Raw genomic sequence first — 24,586 nt, forward strand, 5'->3', positions numbered from 1 at the left:
GGCGTGACCGCAGCAGTCTCTGCGGGGAGAGCTTTGCTACAGGATTAGATACTTTGCCCTGGCAGCAAGTCAGCAGCCCAGCAGAGAAGCTAAAAACACCCAGGGTGAAGAATACAACCCCAAACAGCTGGAGTCTCTCGGGACCTGGCCACCCCTCCCCCATAGTATCTCACCATGCTCTGGGATCTCTGAGCGCAGGCACAGCACAGTAGGGCTAGTGCCTCACTGCTGCCCTCTCTCCACCCCCCCCCCGCAGTCTGTAGAAGAAGCTCGCTAACACCACCCAGCCCCTCCCCCAAAGAAAGCAGCCTCCATTCAAGGGTTTTTTCTTCTGTTTCTTTGATAGTTTGTCTTTGATTATTAGAAAGAATGAGCAAGAAACTGAAAAAGACTTTAACCCTTGACAGCTTCTATACAGATAAAGAGCAGACTCCAAATCCTGAGGAAACTAAAAACAAACAGTCCCCAGGTGAATCCCCAAAGGAGGAGATCATCTGTTCCTCAGCACAGATGAATCTCATGGAGGAAATTAAAAAGGCTCTCACAAGGGAGCTAGAAGAAAAATGGGAAAAGGAGAGGGAGGCTTGGCAAAAAGAGAGGGAGGCTTTGCAAAAGGAGAGGGAGACTTGGCAAAAGGAGAGGGAGGCTTGGCAAAAGAATCTGGAGAAGTTATCCCACTCAGTTAAAGAGAGAGTGGATAAAGAAATCAAATCCTTGAAAAATAGGAATGGTGAACTGGAAAACAAAATTGGCGAAATGGAAAAAAATTCCACAGAACAAAAGAACTCAATTAGACAATTAGAAAAAGATCTTTAAAAAGTGAGTGAAGAAAATACTTCACTGAAAATCAGGGTCAAACAAATGGAATTGAATGACTCGAGGAGACAAGAAGAATCAGTCAAGCAAATCCAAAAAAATCAAACAATGGAAAAGAATGTGAAATACCTTCTGGGGAAGACAACAGACCTGGAAAACAGATCCAGGTGAGACAACCTGAGAATCATCGGACTCCCAGAAAAGTATGATGAAAAAAAGAGCCTGGACACTATTTTCCAGGAAATTATCAAAAAGAACTGCCCAGAAGTCATAGAAACAGAGGGTAAAATAGACATTGAAAGAATTGATCGATCCCCTACTGAAAGGAATCCTAAAATCAAAACACCAAGAAATATAGTGGCCAAATGCCAGAACCCTCAGGCGAAGGAAAACATACTGCAAGCAGCTAGAAAAACCAATTCAAGTATCAAGGAGCCACAATAAGGATCACCCAGGATCTGGCAGCATCCACATTAAAGGATTGAAGGGCCTGGAAAATGATATTCTGAAAGGCTAAGGAACTTGGGATGCAACCAAAAATAACTTACCCAGCGAGAATGAGCATCTTTTTCCAGGGAAGAAGATGGACATTCAACGAAGTAAGCGAATTTCACCTATTTTTGATGAAAAAGCCAGAACTTAACAAAAAATTTGATATACAAGCACAGAACTCAAGAGAAATCCAAAAAGGTAAAGATTAATCTTGAGAACTATATTTCGGCTATAAAGATGTATAAAGAATACAGATATACCTTGTTCTAGAAACTAGATGTGGAAAGGACATTGTATCGGAAAAAGGGGAAAGTGGGGGTACTACATTTCATGAAGAGGCAAAGAAAACCTATTATATCTGAGAGAAAGAATGGAGAGGGATGAATATAGTATTTTACTGCTTTCAGAATTGGCTTTAAGAGAAAAATTTTAGACATATTCAATCTATGGTGAAACTTCTCCCACCTCATAGAAAAGTGAGAAGGGAAAAGTGAAAAGGGAAGGAATAAGCTAAGTGGAAGGGAATATGGTAACTGGGAGGGAAAGGGGTAAGATAGGGGGAGGAACTCTAAGGGGGGGGGAGGGATACTAAAAAAGGGAGGGCTGTGAGAAGCAAGTGGTGCTCACAAGCTTAATACTGGGAATGGGGGGAAGGGGGTAAGAAGGGAGAAAAGCATAAACTGAGGTTAACAAGATGGCAAGTAATACAGAAATAGTCATTTTAACCATAAATGTGAATGGGGTAAACTCCTCCATAAAGAGGAAATGGTTAGCAGAATGGATTAAAAGCTAGAATCCTACAATATGTTGTTTACAGGAAATACACCTGAAGAGGGGAGATACATGCAGGTTAAAGGTAAAGGGTTGGAGCAAAATCTAGTATGCTTCAGGTGAAGTCAAAAAAGTGGGGGTAGCCATCCTGATCTCAGATCAAGCTAAAGCAAAAATGTATCTAATCAAAAGAGATAAGGAAAGGCACTATATCTTGCTAAAGGGTAGAATGAATAATGAAGCAGTATCTATATTAAACATATATGCACCAAATGGTGTAGCATCTAAATTCTTAAAAGAGAAATTAAGAGAGCTGCAAGAAGAAATAGACAGTAAAACTATAATAGTGGGAGATCTCAACCTTGCATTCTCAGAATTAGATAAATCAAACCACAAAATAAATAAGAAAGAAGTCAAAGAGATAAATAGAATACTAGAAAAGTTAGATATGATAGATCTCTGGAGAAAATGTAATGGGGACAGAAAGGAGTACACCTTCTTTTCAGCAGTTCATGGAACTTATACAAAAATTGACCATATATTAGGACATAAAAACCTCAAACTCAAATGCAGTAAGGCAGAAATAGTGAATGCATCCTTTTCAGACCACGATGCATTGAAAATTACATTCAACAAAAAGTCAGGGGAAAGTAGACCAAAAAATAATTGGAAACTAAATAATCTCATACTAAAGAATGATTGGGTGAAACAGCAAATTATAGACATAATTAATAACTTCATCCAAGAAAACAATAATAATGAGACATCATACCAAAATGTATGGGATGCAGCCAAAGCGGTAATAAGAGGAAATCTCATATCTCTAGAGGCCTATTTGTATAAAATAGAGAAAGAGAAGGTCAATGAATTGGGCTTGCAACTAAAAATGCTAGAAAAGGAACAAATTAAAAACCCCCAGTCAAACACTAAACTTGAAATTCTAAAAATAAAAGGAGAGATCAATAAAATTGAAAGTAAAAAAAAAAAAAAACTATTGAATTAATTAATAAAACTAAGAGTTGGTTCTATGAAAAAAAAAATAAATAAGTAGACAAACCCTTAGTAAATCTGATTTAAAAAAGGAAAGAGGAAAATCAAATTGTTAGTCTTAAAAATGAAAAGGGAGAACTCACCACTAACGAAGAGGAAATTAGAGCAATAATTAGGAGTTACTTTGCCCAACTTTACGCCAATAAATTCGACAACTTAAATGAAATAGAAGAATACCTCCAAAAATATAGCTTGCCTAAACTAACAGAGGAAGAAGTAAATATCCTAAACACTCCCATCTCAGAAAAAGAAATAGAACAAACTATCAATCAACTCCCTAAGAAAAAATCCCCAGGACCAGATGGATTTACATCTGAATTCTATCAAACATTTAAAGATCAATTAACTCCAATGCTAAATAAACTATTTGAAAAAGTAGGGATTGAAGGAGTCCTACCAAACTCCTTTTATGACACAGACATGGTACTGATACCTAAACCAGGTAGGCTGAAAACAGAGAAAGAAAATTATAGACCAATCTCCCTAATGAATATTGATGCTAAAATCTTAAATAAAATATTAGCAAAAAAGATTACAGAAAATCACCCCCAGGATAATACACTATGACCAAGTAGGATTTATACCAGGAATGCAGGGCTGGTTCAATATTAGGAAAACTATTAACATAATTGACTATATCAATAACCAACCAAACAAAAACCATATGATTATCTCAATAGATGCAGAAAAAGCATTTGATAAAATCCAACAGCCATTCCTAATAAAAACACTTGAGAACATAGGAATAAAAGGACTTTTCCTTAAAATAGTCAGGAGCATATATTTAAAACCTTCAGTAAGCATCATATGCAATGGGGAAAAACTGGAACCTTTCCCAGTAAGATCTGGAGTGAAGCAAGGTTGCCCACTATCACCATTATTATTCAATATTGTATTGGAAACACTAGCCTCTGCAATAAGAGTCGAGAAAGAGATTAAAGGAATTAGAGTAGGCAATGAGGAAACCAAACTATCACTCTTTGCAGATGATATGATGGTATACCTAGAGAACCCCAGAGATTCTACTAAAAAGCTATTAGAAATAATTCATAATTTTAGCAAAGTAGCAGGATACAAAATAAATCCCCATAAATCCTCAGCATTTTTATACACCACCAACAAAACCCAACAGCAAGAGATACAAAGAGAAATTCCATTCAAAATAACTGTTGATAGCATAAAATATTTGGGAATCTACCTACCAAAGGAAAGTCAGGAATTATTTGAGCAAAATTACAAAAAAGTTTCCACACAAATAAAGTCAGACTTAAATAATTGGAAAAATATTAAGTGCTCTTGGATAGGCCAAGCGACTATAATAAAGATGACAATACTCCCTAAACTAATCTATCTATTTAGGGCTATACCAATCAGACTTCCAAGAAAATATTTTAATGATTTAGAAAAAATATCAACAAAATTCATATGGAACAATAATAAGTCGAGAATCTCAAGGGAATTAATGAAAAAAAAATCAAATGTAGGTGGTCTAGCTGTACCTGATCTAAAATTATATTATAAAGCAGCAGTCACCAAAACCATTTGGTATTGGCTAAGAAACAGATTAGTTGTTCAGTGGAAAAGGTTAGGTTCACAAGACAGAATAGTCAACTATAGCAATCTAGTGTTTGACAAACCCAAAGCCCCTAACTTCTGGGATAAGATTTCATTATTTGATAAAAACTGCTGGGATAACTGGAAATTAATATGGCAGAAATTAGGCAAGGACCCACACTTAACACCATATACCAAGATAAGATCAAAATGGGTCCATGACCTAGGCATAAAGAATGAGATTATAAATAAATTAGAGGAACATAGGATAGTTTATCTCTCAGACTTGTGGAGGAGAAAGAAATTTGTGACCAAAGATGAACTAGAGACCATTACTGATCACAAAATAGAAAATTTTGATTATATCAAATTAAAAAGCCTTTGTACAAACAGAACGAATGCAAACAAGATTAGTAGGGAAGCAACAAACTGGGAAAACATCTTTACAATTAAAGGTTCTGATAAAGGCCTCATTTCCAAAATATATAGAGAACTGACTCAAATTTATAAAAAATCAAGCCATTCTCCAATTGATAAATGGTCAAAGGATATGAACAGACAATTTTCAGATGATGAAATTGAAACTATTACCACTCACATGAAAGAGTGTTCCAAATCACTATTGATCAGAGAAATGCAAATTAAGACAACTCTGAGATATCACTACACACCTGTCAGATTGGCTAAGATGACAGGAAAAAATAATGATGAATGTTGGAGGGGATGCGGGAAAACGGGGACACTGATGCATTGTTGGTGGAGTTGTGAATGAATCCAACCATTCTGGAGAGCATTCTGGAATTATGCCCCAAAAGTTATCAAACTGTGCATACCCTTTGATCCAGCAGTGTTTCTATTGGGCTTATATCCCAAAGAAATACTAAAGCAGGGAAAGGGACCTGTATGTGCCAAAATGTTTGTAGCAGCCCTGTTTGTAGTGGCTAGAAACTGGACAATGAATGGATGCCCATCAATTGGAGAATGGCTGGGTAAATTGTGGTATATGAATGTTATGGAATATTATTGCTCTGTAAGGAATGACCAGCAGGATGAATACAGAGAGGCTTGGAGAGACCTACATGGACTGATGCTAATTGAGATGAGCAGAACCAGGAGATCATTATACACTTCGACAACGATATTGTATGAGGATGTATTCTGATGGAAGTAGATTTCTATGACAAAGAGACCTAACTGAGTTTCAATGGATAAATGATGGACAGAAACAGCTACACCCAAAGAAGGAACACTGGGAAACGAATGTGAACTATTTGCATTTTTGATTTTCTTCCCGAGTTATTTTTACCTTCTGAATCCAATTCTCCCTGTGCAACAGGAGAACTGTTCGGTTCTGCAAATATGTATTGTATCTAGGTTATACTGCAACATATTTAACATATATAGGACTGCTTGCCATCTTGGGGGGGGGTGGAGGGAGGAAGGGGAAAAAACGAAACATAAGCGAGTGCAAGGGATAATGTTGTAAAAAATTACCCTGGCATGGATTCTGTCAATACAAAGTTATTATTTGTTGGAATCCTTACTAACTGCTAACTAATTAGAGTTGATCTAATCTTACAAGAAGATGTTCTAGGCAGAACCTGAAACAAGGTACTAAGTAGAACTAATTAATACAAGGCTTGTGTTCACACCTTTACGCATTGGAGTCCACAAGTATGCTAGCTTCACAAAGTATACTTTCTAACTTCAAGGGAGTCCACACCTCCCTTAAAGCGCTTTGGGCCAGAGAGCACTATGGGAGAAACCCCATAATCCCATTCTCTCAGAAGAGTCAGATAAAAGGCCAGCGATGAGGGATTGATGGCAGAATACATTTTTTCCTCTTGGCTGGCTCGTCGTGCTGGACTCGAGAGGAGCGACTCTGGTGCAGAGAACACTTTGACGGATTTCAGTGGAGCTACGCCAGAAGCCCTCTCTCCACGGCAAGTTGGTGGCTGGGCTCCCCAGAAGGAGACAGAGACATTCCATCTCTGTGTTGGTTGGAGGCTGAAGAAAGCAGAGGCAGAGGCTGAAGGGCAGAACCTTTGGATTTGGAGACATCCGAAGGGCTCTAAGCCTCTAAATCGGCTGTGCTTTGAGAAGAACAAGAACTCCAACATTTGAACTCATAACAATTATTAAATAAAATAAAATTAAAATTAAAAAAAAAGTCAGAATTTTCCACTGGGGGGAAAAAAAATAATAATTATGTGTAAAGGTCGGGGTAGCTTCCTGGAGGCCTCAGAATCAGCCAGAGTCAGAATAAGCAAAAGTCGTTGGTCTTTAGGGGAAGAAGAGGAGATGGACAAAACTTCCAGGAATTTTGCCAATAGTCCCTCCTTGATTCTAGAGTCCAGAATCTTCACACTTTTCTCCTCTCTGTCCTGCAGCCAAGTGAAGTTCTGTTGCCTCTCACATTCCACCCTTTAATCCTTACCTACGATTCTCTTAACCCCAAACATTGAGTCAGCATTAACTGAGAGAAGAGAAATTCCAAACATATGCTAACAGAGTTATTGTCCAATGGATAATTAGCTTTAAGTGCTCAGTTGTTTGATTCAAACACACCTTTTAAGAGTTTCAGTCCTTTATAATTATGATTTTTTTCTTAATTTCATATTTCATCTCTCTCTAGGCTACACTGTGGACTCCATTCCCCCAGAAACCTCTTCAACCTGGAAAGTTATTCTACCCCTGGAACTCATACATTGAAAATGCCCTTTACTTCCCAAGGTCTTTAGCTCCTCCAAAACTTTCACTCAAGATGCATTCCAAGGCCAGCATTTATTGTTCTTCTCCCAAGATCAACTTTGTTCTTTCTTTAGTTTGCTTCTATTTCAGGTAACCTCTTACTCCTCTATGCTTCCTTTTAAATATTGTTTTCCCATGTTAGATTATTTAAGGTCAAGGACCATTTTTCTTCTTGTACTTAAATTTCCAGTTTTTTAAGTGTTAGTAATATATTATCAGCATCTTCATATTTATATGTTGAGGATGACATCTTTTTTATTTTAAAGACAAAAGAAAATTAGAAAGGAAAGAGTTCAATGTAGCCTGGTTTAAATGAAGACTTCAAGAGGATTGATGTTTAATTTGGCTTCAAATCATAGAATTAAGAAGTTTAAAATGACTTTCATTTTAGTTTAAATTAAAACTTAAGCTTAGAAAGTAATAAAAAATGGGAATATAAGCAGTTTCCTATTTGGAGCCAAAGAAATTTTAAAAGTTACATGAGAATTTAAGATAATTATTCAGAGAAATCAAGTCATTCCCTTATCTACTCTCACCAAATAAATAAATAAATCAAATAAATTATTTGAGTGTTTCATGCTCATGTTATTTTCAGCCTGGACAATACATTTAATATTATGTACATAAGTGTTGGGTAAAGCCATACCCACTTCTTTGAGGAGTTGGTATGGACATAGAATGAGTTGAGTTATTAGATAAAAAATCTTGTATTATGTCACCAACTAAATAATATTATTTATCAAGAGCTATTAAAATAACTTATTCTAATGATTTCATGTACTTTAAAGTATATGATTTGTATGTGGTGTGGTATGGTGTAGTGTGGTGGTGGTGGTAGTGGTGGTGGTGGTGGTGGTGTGTGTGTGTGTGTGTGTGTGTGTGTGTGCGTGTGTGTAGTTATAATGTTTAAGGTTAAAGTTGGCAAATTAGTAACTAGATCTTAAATTGTCACCTTATATATTGCCTTACATTATCTGTGTATGCAGGAACCTAATTCCTGGATCTTGGAATCTTTACCTTCTTTCAGGATTCTATTCAAATTCAAATCTCAAATAGAGATTCCTCTATTATGTCTTCCATGGATACTAGCTGTTATTGCTCTCTCCCTTTTCAGATTGTCCTAGAATAAACTGCTTCATCTCTTTTCTTAGTCCTCTTCATTCTTTACTTTACATTTCACATATCTGTATATAGGTGTGTAACCATTCATTCCACCTTCTCCAGATAAGCTCTCTGAGGGCATCCATCCTTTAGGACTTAGCATTGTGTACTGCTGCATAGAGTAGGTGCATAATAATAATCTTATGGTTTCAGATTATTTTAATTCAGTTGAATAGAAATCAACAGCAAAAGAAACATTTTGAAGACAAAAAGTCAAAATTACATAAAAGCATCTATTATCTAGACATGTGTTTGTTTGAGGCCTGCGTATTTTGGGTGGTGTGGAGGTGGTTGCCTAGCAACACCCCCTCCTACAGTTCCCAGTTGTAAGGGGGAGAATTGTGCATGTCAGTCCATTGATCACTCTTTTACTAGGCCTAAGGAGAGCATTCCTCTTACCATCCAGTAGGGTGGAATGCACAGGTTGTAAGAAAACTTATTAGTTTTCTTCCATGAGGGGACTTACACCCACACATCCCATAGTGATATTGGTTTCTCTAGAGAAATGAGGAGATAAACAACATGATAGCTAATAAGGAGGATATTGGGCAAATTTTTAAAAAAGTATTTCAATCAATAATATTTCTTCTCCTTTTGATTTTATACCAGTGAACTGTCACTGTATTCAAAGCTGCATAAGCTCTGAACAGGGAGGTAAACATATCATTGCTGTATCCACAGGAAGAGGACTCAGTATATGGGTGGGGCTCAGATGAAATAGTTAAAAAAAAATCTAAACTGTTTATAAATGATGGGATTATGCCACGTAAAGGAAGTTTTAACGAAGCACTAAATGATATAAAGCACTAATATACAGAAATGCACATTATTTTTGTAACATATGAGTTTATTCATATACTACATATGTTAACTAGATTTGATACATGTGTTTCAATAAACTGGATGCCACATATTTGTGGTATGCATTGCAAACAAATCCCCACTGCTTTATTTAGTTATCTCTTTTAAAGGAATGTTTTCTTTATTTTTTTTTTTTCCTAGAGAAAATCCTGCCAGGTTAAGCAATTGCTCAAGATGTGACTCATCTGTATCAGATAGTACAGATCTTAAAGCTTGCTAATAAAGTAGTGGTGGAAATAATTGCTTTGTGTGTTTTCATAGTATGACAGTAGTTTAAAAAATAGAAGATGACTGAAAGGGTAGACATTTTAATAAAAAATAAAAGCAATATTGATATATAAAATTTTCCATGATGCAGAATATTAGAGTCATTTTTTTTTCTCAGACACAGCTTTCTCAACCCTAGTCTCTATTCTCCAGTGGTTGGATTCCTGAAACTGTCTGCCTACCTCACCCCACCCTTCACATCTACATATGGCATCTTTGTGCAAGAACTCAGAATCAAAGGACTTCTTCAACAAGCAATAATTAATGATTTGATTTGCTGCTTGAAACTCTCTCTTATGAAATAGATAAACATTTTTATAGGGATAATTTTATCAAATCTCAACTTAAACTGACAAATTGCATATACATACATACATGCACACATATATATGCCCACTTTACACATAGCATGTCCACATTGTATGTATATGCATGTGCATGTGTATAATTCATATGTATTCATGTGTATAAAACATATGCATAAATAATGTGTATACATATACAGGATAAAACATTTTTCTTTCCATCTGCAGAAATTAATATTTACCAATACCAAATATGATATGTTCAAACTTTTAAGGTGTCCCCCCATACATTAGAAGCCAGGGTTTATAACTAAGTGTATCATCCCTAAAGTTTCTTTACATATTAAATTAAATCAAAGATGAAAGCACTTCTGGAAGGATTCGGAATTCAAAAATGATCATTCTCATCTGTTATTAAGCAATTTGTCAGATGAAATTTTAGATCTTGATAGAATAAACTTGAAATATTAGAATGGAAGATAGTTAATATTATTAGTTTTAAAAATGTTATATTACTAACAGGACTGAAGGGGAGGGGAGAATAGAAGAATGAAAGATGCAAGTTAAAAACCATGGTACTTTTATTTTAAATATGTCAGTCAGATGTGGATTTTTTTTTTCCCGTGACACTTTTGTTGCCTTGAAAAAGGGGCGGGGGAGGGGGAGGAAGTGAAAAGGGAAAAAATGTATGTGTGTGCGTGTGTGTGGATCACAAAGAACTGAAGTTTTCTCTCTTTTACCTTGTCCTTAATCCCCTTCTTGCATGGAAACACTGACATACAGAGATACATTCCCACCCATCCATGAAACCCGAAGATTTTATGTTAAGGAGTGACAGGATTGAGTTTAGGGACTTCTATCTCAGTCTGCTTCTGTGTCCCACTGAATAAAACAGCTAATCTCCTGTAGCAGAGCAGTTAAAATAATTGATGAGTGTGTGTGTTGAATCGCCTGGAGAGGCTGGAGCAAGAAGAGGAAAGGGGGTGCAGGGAAAATAGAAGGGAAAAAGGAAGGGGAGGAGGGCAGGTGCTGATTTCAGCCCTGTAGCGTCAGGATTGCGTCAATTTGGGTTTCAACCACGTCTACAATCTAAGAGCGGAGCTACTCAGAAAAGCTAAAACAGGAACGGGGGTGGCAGATCACAGTGTGAGGGAGAGCTGAGCTCCCTCTCTGCTTCCTCATCCCCCACCCCCACCTTGCTCCCGCTACAAGGTCTCCTGGGCTTCATATTGGTGCTTGCATCAGGAAGGAAAATCCAGCCTCTTGGTTCTAAGAGGAAAACAGCCGCTTTCATAGTGAGGCAAACCAAGGATTGTTATTCAGTACCTCGGACAGAGCACGCAGCAAACATGGCTCCTATCACCTCAAGCAGAGAGGAATTTGGTAAGCAAGTTCTTAACCAAACTTAAAAGGGTTTGTTTGTTTGTCTTTTGTTTTTCTTTGGACAGACAGTTTAGAGTGTATATCCCCTCTAAAGTCTGAGTATGAGTTGACTAGCTACTGGATTCTAGAGAACAGGAATGTTATTCGGATAACGTTAGTAAAACCCGTCTGTCTCTTTCCTCGGTGGAAACTGCATTCTCCTAAGGTTGTTTTACCTTCAAGAAGTTCTCAAAGATTCAGGGTGCTCTATAGATTAGAATAACAGCAAATTGTTCGGATATTTCATTTCGAATGTATTTTATTTCACCTGGGAAGGATTACTTTTAGTTAAATATCTTATGTTTATTATTTTATTCAATGTGGGGGGAGGCAGATAGAAAGAGAGGAAGCAGCAGAGAGCTTAAAAGCAAATATATATTTAAGACATCCTAAAAGATGGAATCAGATCAAAATAATTTAACTAATCGGCTTTGACATAATCATTTTATATCAGAAAGTACAATTATTATTTTATAGTCATATCATTAGACTATATTTTCCTTTTATTTTTCTTCAGATGTTACTAGGTAGAATTCTAGGGCAGCATTTCTGTCTCTGTTACATCATAGCAGAGGTGTGCTTTTTTTATTTAATATACCCACCTCTCCTTTTAAGTTGGTGGTTCTATTATGTTCAATCTCTATGCAATAAGGCAGAACTGTACTTTAAAATGATACAGGACTAAAAGTCAAACATTCTCATAAAAGTGTGCTAATGAGAGTAAGGATTAGGTGAGTGAGGCAACTGTTATCCTAACTGAGTGGACTAGTTTTGTTTTGTGTTCCCAAAATCTATGCATTCTACAAATAGTCAGGACTTTGAGACTAATTATACTTTTATATATTGCATTGTGTTATTTAGCCAATTAACAAGAGAATTCAAGGAAGCTAAGGTTTTACTCTAATTGACTGAGCACTTCAAATTTGGTTGTTTGTTATTGCACTGATATTGTGTATATCACTCATGCTTAAGAGGGAACTAATGAACTATTTCTGTTAAGGAGCTATTATTTGAATTATTTCCCCTACAAAATAAAATAAAATACTCTATCTTGAAATGTAAGATCTCTCCCAATTTCTAAGTCCTATGATCCACTTCATTTAACTGAAGTGCTTTAAGTTACTTCCTATTTTTTCTTGAAATATGTAAAGGGTTGCTTTAAACCCTCACTTCACTACAGTAGACGTCATGGTCAACCAATCTCTTAAATGCCTTATTAGTGAGAACAACTCCAAAGCTTATACTAAGTTTAGCTAGTAATGTTTAGTTCTTGACTTTTCCCCCTCCTCATACCATGCATAATTATTTCAGATTTTAGGAATTTAAAGATTTCTCTCATTTCTAAATGATTCAGCTTTTTATATTTCCTTAAATTACTTTTTTGGTCTTATTGAACACTTTTGATCAAACATGTTATGTCATTTCTTAATCATTTTTCTTCATTAAGTTTTTGTTTGTAATTATTAGGAGACATGTACAGAATCCTAAGGGGAGAGAGGTTAGCAAGAAATGTCGTGGCAAAAGATTATTCTTTTCACAGATGTTTAAGCATATTCTAACCCTTTGTGTTCCTGAACTTTCTATTTTGATATGCGAAGGGAATTTGGAAAAAAAAATATATATATATATATGTATATATATATGTATGTATATGTATATAACAAAGCTTAGGTAGCCAGTGCAGAAATCATTATTCTTACATATGTATATCTTATTTCTACTGAACATACATTTGAAATGGACAATATATCTGGAGAAGATAATATTGAGCTTTTATTCATATTTGCTAAATCATTTGTGGGAGAAATATACTTACATATGGAATATGATTACCTTAATGCATAAGCAATGTCACTAAACATCAATAATTTAATAATACTCTTCTCAGGAAGAATGTGAATTTGGTTCAGATTACTGTATTATCATACTGAAATGTACTAAGACAAAAAAATCAGTTTCAAATAAGAATAAATTCTCAATTATGTTCATCCTTTTTATTATATATTAAAAGGAAGCTATTAACTGGAAGACTGTCCTATTTTCTTGCTGTTTACATCTGCGTAAATAGTGCTTTTTTCCCTTTTACTATGACAATCATTCTAAAGAGAGGATTAAAAAAAAACAATTATTTTTATTTTTATAAATAATGAGTTGTTTTCTTTTTCATTTTGTTTTTAACCAGCTTCTTTTCCTTAGTTCTTGTCCAGTATTTTACAGAGAAACTTTTAATGTGTATGGCAGAGTATGGTAAATGTTGTTCAGTAACTTCATAATTGTTTTGGCTCTATCATTGTATCTTGTCTTCTAGGTAAACTAGTTCAAAGAATTTTAATACAGTGTTTGAATAGTGCATGCTTTGAAACACATAGCAATGATCCTTCAGGAGAAAAATAGGGCATACTAATGTTAATGAAATAAAATAATAATAATGAATTTAACACTGACCTGCCAAGCTGTTTGTCCTGCATAATCATCAAGAGAAACATCCATAAGTTAGAGGATTTTTCTCCTCTCTAGTTTCTCTCTGTCATTTTGTTTATGGAATGCAACTGAAATGAGGGAGTTTTCATCATCCTATATTTCTTTCTTGGTGTCACCCAGGGGATGTGTTTATACCTGAAGGTGGCATGAAATATGTACATAGCTCTTATTCGGAACAGTTAGAAAGTAATTCAATCTGTCCAACCTACTGCAATTGCCATCTCTATTATGTTTTTTCAAATTGCCTTGTATCTCAAAGTTTACTCCTTTAATATAAGTTATTGACCATTTTATTTTCCAGATGAAATTCCGACTGTTGTGGGGATCTTTAGTGCATTTGGTCTGGTGTTCACAGTATCTCTCTTTGCTTGGATCTGCTGTCAGAGAAAATCATCCAAGACTAACAAGACTCCTCCCTATAAATTTGTGCATGTGCTCAAGGGAGTTGACATTTATCCAGAAAACCTGAACAGTAAGAAGAAATTTGGAGCAGATGAAAAAAATGAAGCAAAAAATAAACCAGTTATGCCAAAGACCTCACTACATCTTGACCTTGAAAAGAGAGACCTCAATGGCAATTTCCCCAAAGCAAACTCCAAAGCTGTCAGCCCTTCTGATCTTGAGAACTTAACTACTAAATCCTTCTCAGAAAGGGAACACAAAGAGTCTACTTCCCCAGACAGCTTGAAGTCTAGTTCATCCTTATGTTCTGTAGAGAAACCGGATAAACTTGGCACCCTCTTCTTTTCCTTAGAGTACAACTTTGAGAAAAAAGCATTCGTAGTGAACATCAAAGAAGCTCGTGGCCTGCCGGCTATGGATGAACAATCAATGACTTCTGATCCCTATATCAAAATGACAATTCTTCCTGAGAAGAAGCACAAAGTAAAAACTCGAGTCTTAAGAAAGACCTTAGACCCAGCTTTTGATGAAACCTTCACTTTTTATGGGATCCCTTATAGCCAAATACAAGATTTGGTCCTTCATTTCATCATCTTGAGTTTTGACAGATTTTCAAGAGATGATATCATTGGAGAAGTCCTTATTCCCCTCTCAGGCATTGAATTGGCTGATGGAAGAATGTTAATGAACAGAGAGATCATCAAAAGAAATGTTAGGGTAATTGATTTTAAGTAATTTATAGTACATGCAATCAAGATCAAGTTGTTAGTATATTATTAAAAGCCAATTTATAATATCTAGAGGTAATATTTTAAAATTCTATCAGGTCCTGATAGAATTTTTATCATGTTTAATGCTAATTTCAAAAATAATAACAATCAAAACAATTATATTTATTTAGCTTTATGTTTGTATAAATATTTATAGATGGCTATATTTAAATATTTATAAGAGCTATAATGATTAAAATTTTGTCAAATTTCATGAAACTTTTACAATATTATTCTAAAGATGTATTTTTCTTTTTTCTAGTAAGTATTTGTATTGGCTTTTAATGAAGTTATTTTCCAAAAGGCAGAAATTGCATCATACTGAATATTTATCTTTTACATATATGTATTAGCAACATCATTATTTATTGATCATAGTTTTATTTTAGCTTAGAAACTACCAAAAATCTTGTCCATAATTTATGGTGTATCAATAGGATATTATTTTCTCTGCTTTTTATCTTTTTAGTTTTTTTGACATTATTGGATAATGATAAAACATGAAGCTAAACAAAACAAATCCTGTTTCAACTTAGAGTATAACATTCAAATGTCTATTACTTATAGCAGTTCTGAAATGCATCAGGAGTTTAGTGACAGAAATGTCATTGGACATTTAACAATGTGAGAATCATGTATTTTAACAAGGAATCATTAAAACTGAAAGGAATTTTGCAGCTGACCAAGCCTTTGCTTTCCTTGTGCCCATTTTGGATAAGAAAACATAGGCCCAGGAGGTAAAATTTGTAAAAAGGTAAAAGCTAAAACCATTATGTGACATTCAATGTCATGCTCCAACACTCAGTTGTAAAATTTGGAGTAGTAAATTAGAACTCTTATTTCCCTTCTTGCTCTAACTTGTTATTCCCCAAGTTTATTTCACTTTTCCCTACTTACTTACAATTGTTTATATAATTTCTCTGTTTAGTGTCTTCTCACCTTGATTGCTTCTTATCTAAATTTATCCATAATCTTTAATATTGATTGTAAATGAGATAGGAATCTTAGATCTAGAGCCCTATTATCCTAATTTCTAATACAGTTCTTTTATATCAAATTATACTACTCCCCATGTTTCCTGATGTGTGTGTGTGTGTATGCACACATATTTTAATCAAATTATTTATTCCCAAGAAGACTTTTTAAGTATCAGTGTAAAACATCAACCAAAGGAACCAAATATATAGGGAGAATATATGCATAAAGTAAAGGAACATACCTCTTTGTTTTAATAGGCAATAGGTATGTTATGCCTTAGTCTACCATGGTAAACTATATCAAAAAAAAGCATTTTTCTTACCTGTATTTTGAAGGGGATTGTATTAGTATCTTTAATAATAAATCAGTATTAACTTACATATTTTATTTCATAGTATAGGGTTAAATCATTTTATCAATTGCCCAAGGGCAATGCCATTTGAATTCTTGATATCATTTCATTTTTTATCTAGTTCTTAGGTTGAGGACACAATTCTCTTCCTCCATGAATTTTATAATAGAATCTATGATTTTCAAAATGTTGATAACTATATTTAATTATTTTCTTTTATAATCCTGTGTATTTTCTTTTGTGAGTTTTAAAGATTTTTTCAGGAAGAGGTCAATAAAATTCAGCAAAGTGATAAGAGTTCCACGACACAAAAATGGTTAAGAACCCCTATTCCTCCAACTTTCAAATCTTCAATTTTTTCAACTTTTTCCCCCTAAAACTTTTGTTTTTAAATTGGCAGTCATTCCAAAAACAGAGTTCTAATATTGTCCAGAGCATATTGCCATCAAATAAACTCAAACTGAAGGGAGAAACTACAAATCAGATTACTCTCATACTTTAATACATAAACTAGGCTCATTTTATTCTTCATTCATTGTTCAGAAGGATTAAATGATATCTTAATCATTCAAGATTTTTCCAATAAATATGAAGAGATCCCTAAAATAAAAAGCTATGGCTATTTTTATATAAACTGTATAGTGAATCTTCTCTTGAAAAATTCAATAAAGGGGTGTGGCTAAGCTTGGAAAATGAAAACATGAAGCAATAAACATGAAAACCACTAGATGGCAGACATAAGTGTTATGAGGCCCAATTGTGATAGTAACTTGTGAAACTTTCTATTATGATTACATTTTGCTCTATTTTATTAAAGGCAGAATAGGTTAAAATCTGGCTAAATAAAATAGAATCATGTAATAATGCTAAGTATAGTTCATTAAAAATATTTCAAAACAGAAAATACATAATTGTCAGAAGGTATTTATTAAAAATGTTTTTATTTCTTTAGAAGTCTTCAGGACGAGGTGAGCTACTGATCTCTCTTTGCTACCAGTCCACAACCAACACTCTCACTGTGGTAGTTCTAAAAGCTCGACACCTACCTAAAGCAGATGTCTCTGGATTATCAGGTAACTTTACATGTGAAATAAATGTATTTATATTGGCAAATAATTGATCCAAGATTGTGATTATTGTATTTGCTATATAATGATTAAAGTCCTGATTTCTATTTTTTATATTTATAAAGTACCATGTGTGCACCTTTGATTCTCCAAGTTAGACAACACTATCATCATTATTCTCCAATTTATGTTAAGAATTCAAGAACATGAATAAAACAAGTAAATTTAGTGTTCAAGAGAGATGGCAAGTTTTTATAAAGAGATAAGTGATTAGCCTTGTATGGGAAAGGCTTAGATGAAACTCAGACCATAGAAGCAGGGTTCTGTTTGCTTCTTAATCTAACATTTCTGTAAAACTAGGAAAGAAGCATAATTGCATACCTAATCAAATTTGCTATTCTGTTTTCCATCACATATCTGAATTGACTCTCCCATTATCTGTATTTATTATATTTCTTTATTAAAGTCAACAGAAGTCAGCACTAATTCTTAGTTCTTTGAAAGATCATGGAAAGGAAACATCAGTCAATAATTTATTAGTTGCTTGTTATGTATGACTATTATACATTCATACACACATACAGAAACACACATGTGTAATTATTATATATACACAAATATATATATACATGTGTATATATATATATATATATATATATATATATATATATATATAATTACTATATTCACTTAATTTTTAAAAAGTATTTTAGTGCCTATCATTATGATAGGCACTAAAGAAATTCCAAATATTAGAAAAGATCTAGCCCTGACTTTGAGAATCTTATAATTAAATGGGAGATGTTGTTGAGTCACTTTTTAGTCATATCTGACCTTTTATGACTCCATTTGGAAATTTTTTGGCAAAGTTACTGCAGTGTTTTGCCATGTCCTTCTCCAACTCCTTTTATAGATGAGACCAATAGGATTAAGTGACTTGCCAAGGGTCACACAACTAATAAGTGTCAAAGTGGATTTCAACTCATAATGATGTTTTCCTGATTCTAAGCCTATTATTCTATCCACTGCAAAACCTCATTGCCTTGTCAAATGGGGGATAGTATGCAGATAAGTATAATACATGATAAAGCAGAAATGGAGAAAAAAATTCTTCATGAAGCCCAAGGAGTGATGTTGCTGCAAATAGATGCCATCTTAGTTGAAGAGGGGCAAATCTAACTTTTTTTTCAACCATGAAGTTCATGTGCCTTGATTACCTTTTCTTTTTGTTATACCATAATTTTGTATTTGAACTATATCTTCAAACCTGTTCTATCTCCTAAGTCTTATTTCTCTATATAATTATTTGCTTTATATCTTGAAGCAATATAATTCTTTCCTCTACTTTAACCCATTAGTGGCCAAATGCTGTGCATTCTTGTTTCTTAATGTCTCTGGTATCAGATTTTTAGACTTTTTCATTATACAATTCTAGATTACACCTTTATAATTTCTTACATTACCATTTACAGCAGTAAAAAGTATCTAGTATTGCATCTAGCAATACACTAGCCTATAACATCTTTCTTTTTCATTTTATTCTATACATTGTTATGACAGGAATCTTGTGAATTTTTATATTATCCCAGTGTTAAAAACCTCTAATGATCCACCAATATCTATAGAATAAAATTCAAATTCAGCCTATCATTAAAAGCCCTCCATAATCTGGTTCTAATATTTCCAGTCTTATCTCACTATACTTATACTCTTATTGTCTACATAGCTAGCAAAAAATAAATCAATTCACCATTCACCCAAACTTTTCTTTTTTTTCCCCTAACTTCATGAACCATGACAATGAGGAATGAATAATTTTGTGATGACCCCTACCTTCATCAGCATTATTATTGTCAAATTAAAATCTATCCTTCCTTTGAGGTAGAGTTTGAATTCTGCCTCTTTCATGAATTCCTCAATAAGAGCACAAATAAAACTGATACTTTCCTTCTTGTATTTCATATAACATAACTAGCTTCCCACTTGTGTATTTATTATACTATTACATGCATTGCTATTTTCTGTACCTAAGTGACTTCTCTGTACTAAAGATATTTTTCTGCAGTTAGATTGTAAGCTCATTTGGTATAGGGACTATATCTGATTTATCTTTGTTTTCTTAGGCCCCAATACAGTTTTTTCAACTAGAAGGGTTTTCTTTTTCATTTGAAGTCTGTCTAACCATTTTCTAGTCTCATTATAGGAGGTATGAGGGAGAAATGAACTCTAAATCTGAGAATCTGACAGCTTGGTTAAACAGAAAACAAAATTAGCCACCTTAGAATAATCAGAAAGAATTTCAAAATGTATATAAAATTTTAAGTTGTATAATAATCTCTCATTTACTTACATAAGGAGCAAGATCAGATAATATACTGTGGAGTCTAAGACTGACAAACAGAAAAGAAGCATTCTAAGAAATGTATAGCAAAAAGTGATACACTTTTAGAGTTACACATGAAATTAGAAATATATCTATATAAAAACATTCACAACTACTTTATTTGTAAATCAAAAAATTAAAACAAAATATAGACTCAATGGTTAGAAAATAATTAAATTATGACATTAATGTAGTATAATACTGTCATGATAGATATGAATTATACAAAGATATTAAAGCTATATGCAGAATGATATTGTCTTCATAATAGAAATAATTTTGCTTAGAAATTTAATTCCATGTATCTATTTTTGTTTATTTTTATTATAATTGTTATTAAATTTTTATAATATAAATGACATGGACATAGTCCATAATTTTTTATTTTATTCAGAAAATGGAAAGGATTAAGTACTTGTTTACCTGAGGTCATAGAGTCAAACTGAAACTGAAACTCAGATTCTACTTTTGATTCTCACACTAGTATTATTCATTACACTACCATAGTAGAACTTCAGTGTTTGGGTATCAAAGCAAATGGTGTATCAATTCTTTTCCTTTGTATCCCTTCTAAGTTTTGCCTCATGCCCTTCTTTTTTTCTGACTACTTTCATTTGCCCTCATATTTTCTCCTATACCACAAATAAATGTTTAGTACCTCTTACATTTTTTTTCTTTTTTCATTTCAGATCCTTATGTCAAAGTTAATCTTTATCATGCAAAAAAGAGAATCTCCAAGAAGAAAACACATGTGAAGAAATGCACCCCTAATGCAGTATTCAATGAATTATTTGTCTTTGACATTCCTTGTGAAGGTCTTGAGGAGATCAGTGTAGAATTCCTGGTTTTGGATTCTGACAGGGGATCAAGGAATGAAGTCATTGGGCGATTAGTCCTTGGTGCATCAGCAGAAGGAACAGGTGGAGAGCACTGGAAGGAGATATGTGAATATCCTAGGAGACAAATTGCCAAATGGCATATGCTTTGTGATGGTTAGCATCCTACCAGTGAATTGGAACTTAATGATTTTCCAGAGGCAAGGAGTCATTTTCTTTCTTTGTTAAATGTGATTACAAGCTTTGACAGAAAGATACCATTTTTGTTAGCACTAGTTTGAATTAGCAGATCAGGAGCTAATTGTAAAATTTTATCATTCATTTTATTTTCCTTCATTAGAGAAATTTGATACAATTTCATAAGAGATTCAACTTCCCTAGAGTGGTAGATATTATCAAAATGCAAATTTCAGTAAGAACAGTCAAGTCTTTCATAAATATATCATTACATTCCTAGCTGGTAGTTGTGGTTTGAAAGTGAAGACCTCCTCTACATATGTCAGTAGATTTCATTCTCTCTCTTGAGACATTAATGTTTAATATACGTCTCTCTGAGTTCTCTTGTGAAAATGCATTCATTTTTCTAAAAGTTGGAAAAATCCATTATTTGATCAATCCAAAGACTTTCAAGAAATATTTACAAGTTTGATTTATCATTTGTGTCATGTATAAATAGTTGCTTTTGTATAAAATTGTGTATACTCATTTATTCGAACTTTGAAACTTCTAGATATCATTTTTTCTCACAAAGAAATTAACTGACATACATTCTAAAAATCAGTTAATAAGCTTAAGCACTTAGTTTTGGAAAAGGGCTCAAGTGGGATCCTGTTTTATTTTTCTTGTCCTTTTATTAAAAAAAAAAGTATATAAGAGTATCTTAGGCTGAAAAGATCTTAACCATAAAAGGGACATTGAAAAACATTTTGTTCAAGCCCTTCATTTTACAGATAAAGAAATTAAAGTTCAGAGTTGGCCAATTGCTTCCTCAAGATAATAGAATATAAAATATAAACAGAAAAAATGTAAAAAAACTCCTATTAAATTTTCTACCATTTTGTCAAAGGAACACACATACACACACACACACACACACACACACACACACACACACACACCTATTTCACTTTGTTATATCATTATTTAAAGCAAGGAATAAAATGTTGATGCTTAGCTAGAAATCCAACTGGGAAAATTTTATCTTAAAACTTGTTGGAAAATCTAGGTTTTGAGCAGGTATATATACCTGCTCAAAACCTAGTTGCAGAAAAAAAATGACTATATATAATATGTAGTCATTTTTTTCTACATTGAAAGATGACAGTAATGACTAATTCTTCAATTAGCTATTTAATTTGTTTTTAAATCAATGCCAATGAACAACTATTTAATTATAAAAGCAAATTGAAATTGCAAGAATCTGTTGGTTGCCATATGGGGTAAAAAAGATTTCTTCCCTGAAGCCAAAAACAGAAGAAAAATTATACTTAAAAATAGAAATAAAGTAAAATTTCTTAACCCTATGAAAATATATTTCCATTAAAGTCAGATATTTTTAGTCCATTCCACTAGCATAGATCTAATGTAAAATTTACTATTCGTTCTTGATTAAGTTGCCCTGGCAGTGTTTTGTACAAATTATTGTGTCCTATATCACTTTTCAGGGTTTGGACTTTGGAGGCCACTTTAGTACTACAGGAAAACAATGCAAAACTTTTCACTTGGAAACAATTATCTTTTGTCACTGCATGTGGATTTCAATGAAAGGAGAAATAAAGTTAGAAATTAAAATGCAGTTGGAATATGAAATATGCAAATAAGAAATAAATATCACTGAAAGAATTACAGTTTCAATCTTTCAGGTTTTGTGTCAGTACTTTATCAGTTTTTGAAACTGTGTTTGATACCATGGGTATTTATAAAATTCTGTGAAATTGCATTTTTCAAATAACTTACATATGCTTTTTATGACAGTGCTCAATGTAAAGTAAATGCATTTCATTCTGTATGTATAAAGACCTGGAATCAACTGTTTTTTGTTTGAAAACAATTATATTTGTTTTTATGCCCCTACTATCTTCACCTCACCACAATATCCTCTTATAGCATCAAATTCCATATAAAATTCTTCTGAAAGTATTATCAAGGAAGACAGATTTGTGGAAATATAGAATTCCCAAGCTAAAAGAGATCTAATTCAACTATTTTATTTTACAGAGATTAAGATGCCAAGAGGTTAAATAATTTATCTAAGGTCATATGACTTGTTAATGGCAGAACTGAGGCTTGAATCCAGTTCTCCTAATTTTCAAGTATAATGCTCTTTATTTTCCCTCTACTGTACCTAGAGCCCATCTGAAGCTATAGGTTCTATTTTGGGGAAATGGAAATTACTATGTATTTTGATATTTTTTAGCTTTCTGAGCTATGTGTTTTTTTAATTTGAATCTTCATAAAGACATTAAGTGAGAACTTGGTCTGATGTATCCCCTTCTGGAAGCCTGAGCATTAATGTTATTATCAACTAAAGAATGACTGTTGATATTGGAGGGAGGTAGTAAGAGTATGTTTTTAAAAATGAGGGGAAAGCTTTTTATTATGATAGGAATTTGTAAATAGAATTTTTTTTTAATTTGAAGCCTTCTTGAGTGTGAAAAGTTGAGTAAAACTGACTTGCAACTCATTCTGAGCAAAGAAAAGGCAAACATATATATAAATATATAAAGAAACTGAAAAAGGCAGGGACATGTGTCATCATGTCATCTGAGAATTTTTTTCTGTTTTATAATGTGTTAAATATCCACGTGCATATCTTGAATTCTGTTAAGGATCCTGCACTGTATCAAACTTGTAAAATAATTGTTTGTCTGAGTAGCCTATCCAGTCCCCTTTACTGGGAGGAATCCATGTTTGAAGAACTGTTGTAACTCAATAACTGATTTGTTCTGATGTTGTAATTCAATAGAAGTGAACTGGAAGGAAGCATGATGTATGAGATTTTGTCATAATTTTTTTTTTTGTGCCAGCTCTGTATGATGTGCCATGTTTGTAAGACAAGAATAAACTGCTGCTTTCATTCATGCCTTCCCATCCCAAACTTTCTACCAATGTGTGTTTTTACATAGCATTTATTACTCCTCCATCTGGGCTCTATAGCTATCTTCTCTGATGTAATATTCTTGACATCTGCCTTCAAAACATAAAAGACAGAACTCAAAACTAATTAAATGGTGGTGTTCTATGGGCAGGGAAATAAATTGGAGTTTGGCTTCTCTATTTGGAATCTATTTCTAATTTCCTTTTTGTTTTCTTAAATTCATCATTTCCTATGATTTTTCACAATTATATTTACAGTATTTCAAAGTTCTTTGTCTATTTCATAATTTTCTTTTCCCCTTTCTTACCTAATTTCCCTCCATTTTGACCTTTCTATTTCTCTCTTTTTACTATTTGTAAGCACATCAGAAGTCTCTTATTTATCCTTCACTTGAGGAGACAAGTAGTTTAGGGACCTGATCATCACACTGAAGGATAAGACTCTTTTGTCATCAATGGTTGTGTAATGGAGATTCAAGATGGATGGAACATAAAAAATGAACTGACTCATAAGTTTAAAATAATTCCCCCACCATACGGGAGAAAAATAAATGGAAGGAAAGGGAAAGGGAAATGAAATGATATTTACAGAATGCCTAGGCATTGTGCTAAGGCACTGTGCTAGGTAGGTACCATGCTAAATTCTAATATATAAATATTAACTCATTTAATGCGTACTGTGAGATAGGTATTATTATTATGCTCATTTTACAACTGAGGAAATAGAGGGGAACAGAGATTAAATGATTTGCTCATGGTCACGCAGCTGCT

The 24,586-nt window shown here is 33.6% G+C and overlaps 1 protein-coding gene across 1 annotated transcript; it reads left to right on the forward strand.

Moving 5' to 3' along the window:
- The first annotated feature begins 11,049 nt into the window (after positions 1-11,049).
- SYT4 (synaptotagmin 4) lies at positions 11,050-21,822 on the forward strand. The gene is made up of 4 exons (XM_051969690.1): positions 11,050-11,411; positions 14,233-15,050; positions 17,386-17,506; positions 20,573-21,822. The coding sequence occupies exons 1-4, from the start codon at positions 11,378-11,380 to the stop codon at positions 20,878-20,880; spliced, it is 1,281 nt and encodes a 426-aa protein (XP_051825650.1). The 5' UTR covers positions 11,050-11,377; the 3' UTR covers positions 20,881-21,822.
- The last annotated feature ends 2,764 nt before the right edge of the window (positions 21,823-24,586 follow it).

This window comes from Antechinus flavipes, chromosome 1, assembly GCF_016432865.1.
Source record: "Antechinus flavipes isolate AdamAnt ecotype Samford, QLD, Australia chromosome 1, AdamAnt_v2, whole genome shotgun sequence".
Taxonomy (NCBI): Eukaryota; Metazoa; Chordata; class Mammalia; order Dasyuromorphia; family Dasyuridae; genus Antechinus; species Antechinus flavipes.

What these genes read in the sequence shown, in the direction of transcription:
- SYT4 (XM_051969690.1), top strand. Translation starts at nt 11,378, where the DNA reads ATGGCTCCTATCACCTCAAGCAGAGAGGAATTTG. An exon ending in TCATCAAAAGAAATGTTAGG is followed by an intron (nt 15,051 to 17,385) that starts GTAATTGATTTT and finishes TTATTTCTTTAG; the next exon opens with AAGTCTTCAGGACGAGGTGA. An exon ending in AGATGTCTCTGGATTATCAG is followed by an intron (nt 17,507 to 20,572) that starts GTAACTTTACAT and finishes TTTTCATTTCAG; the next exon opens with ATCCTTATGTCAAAGTTAAT.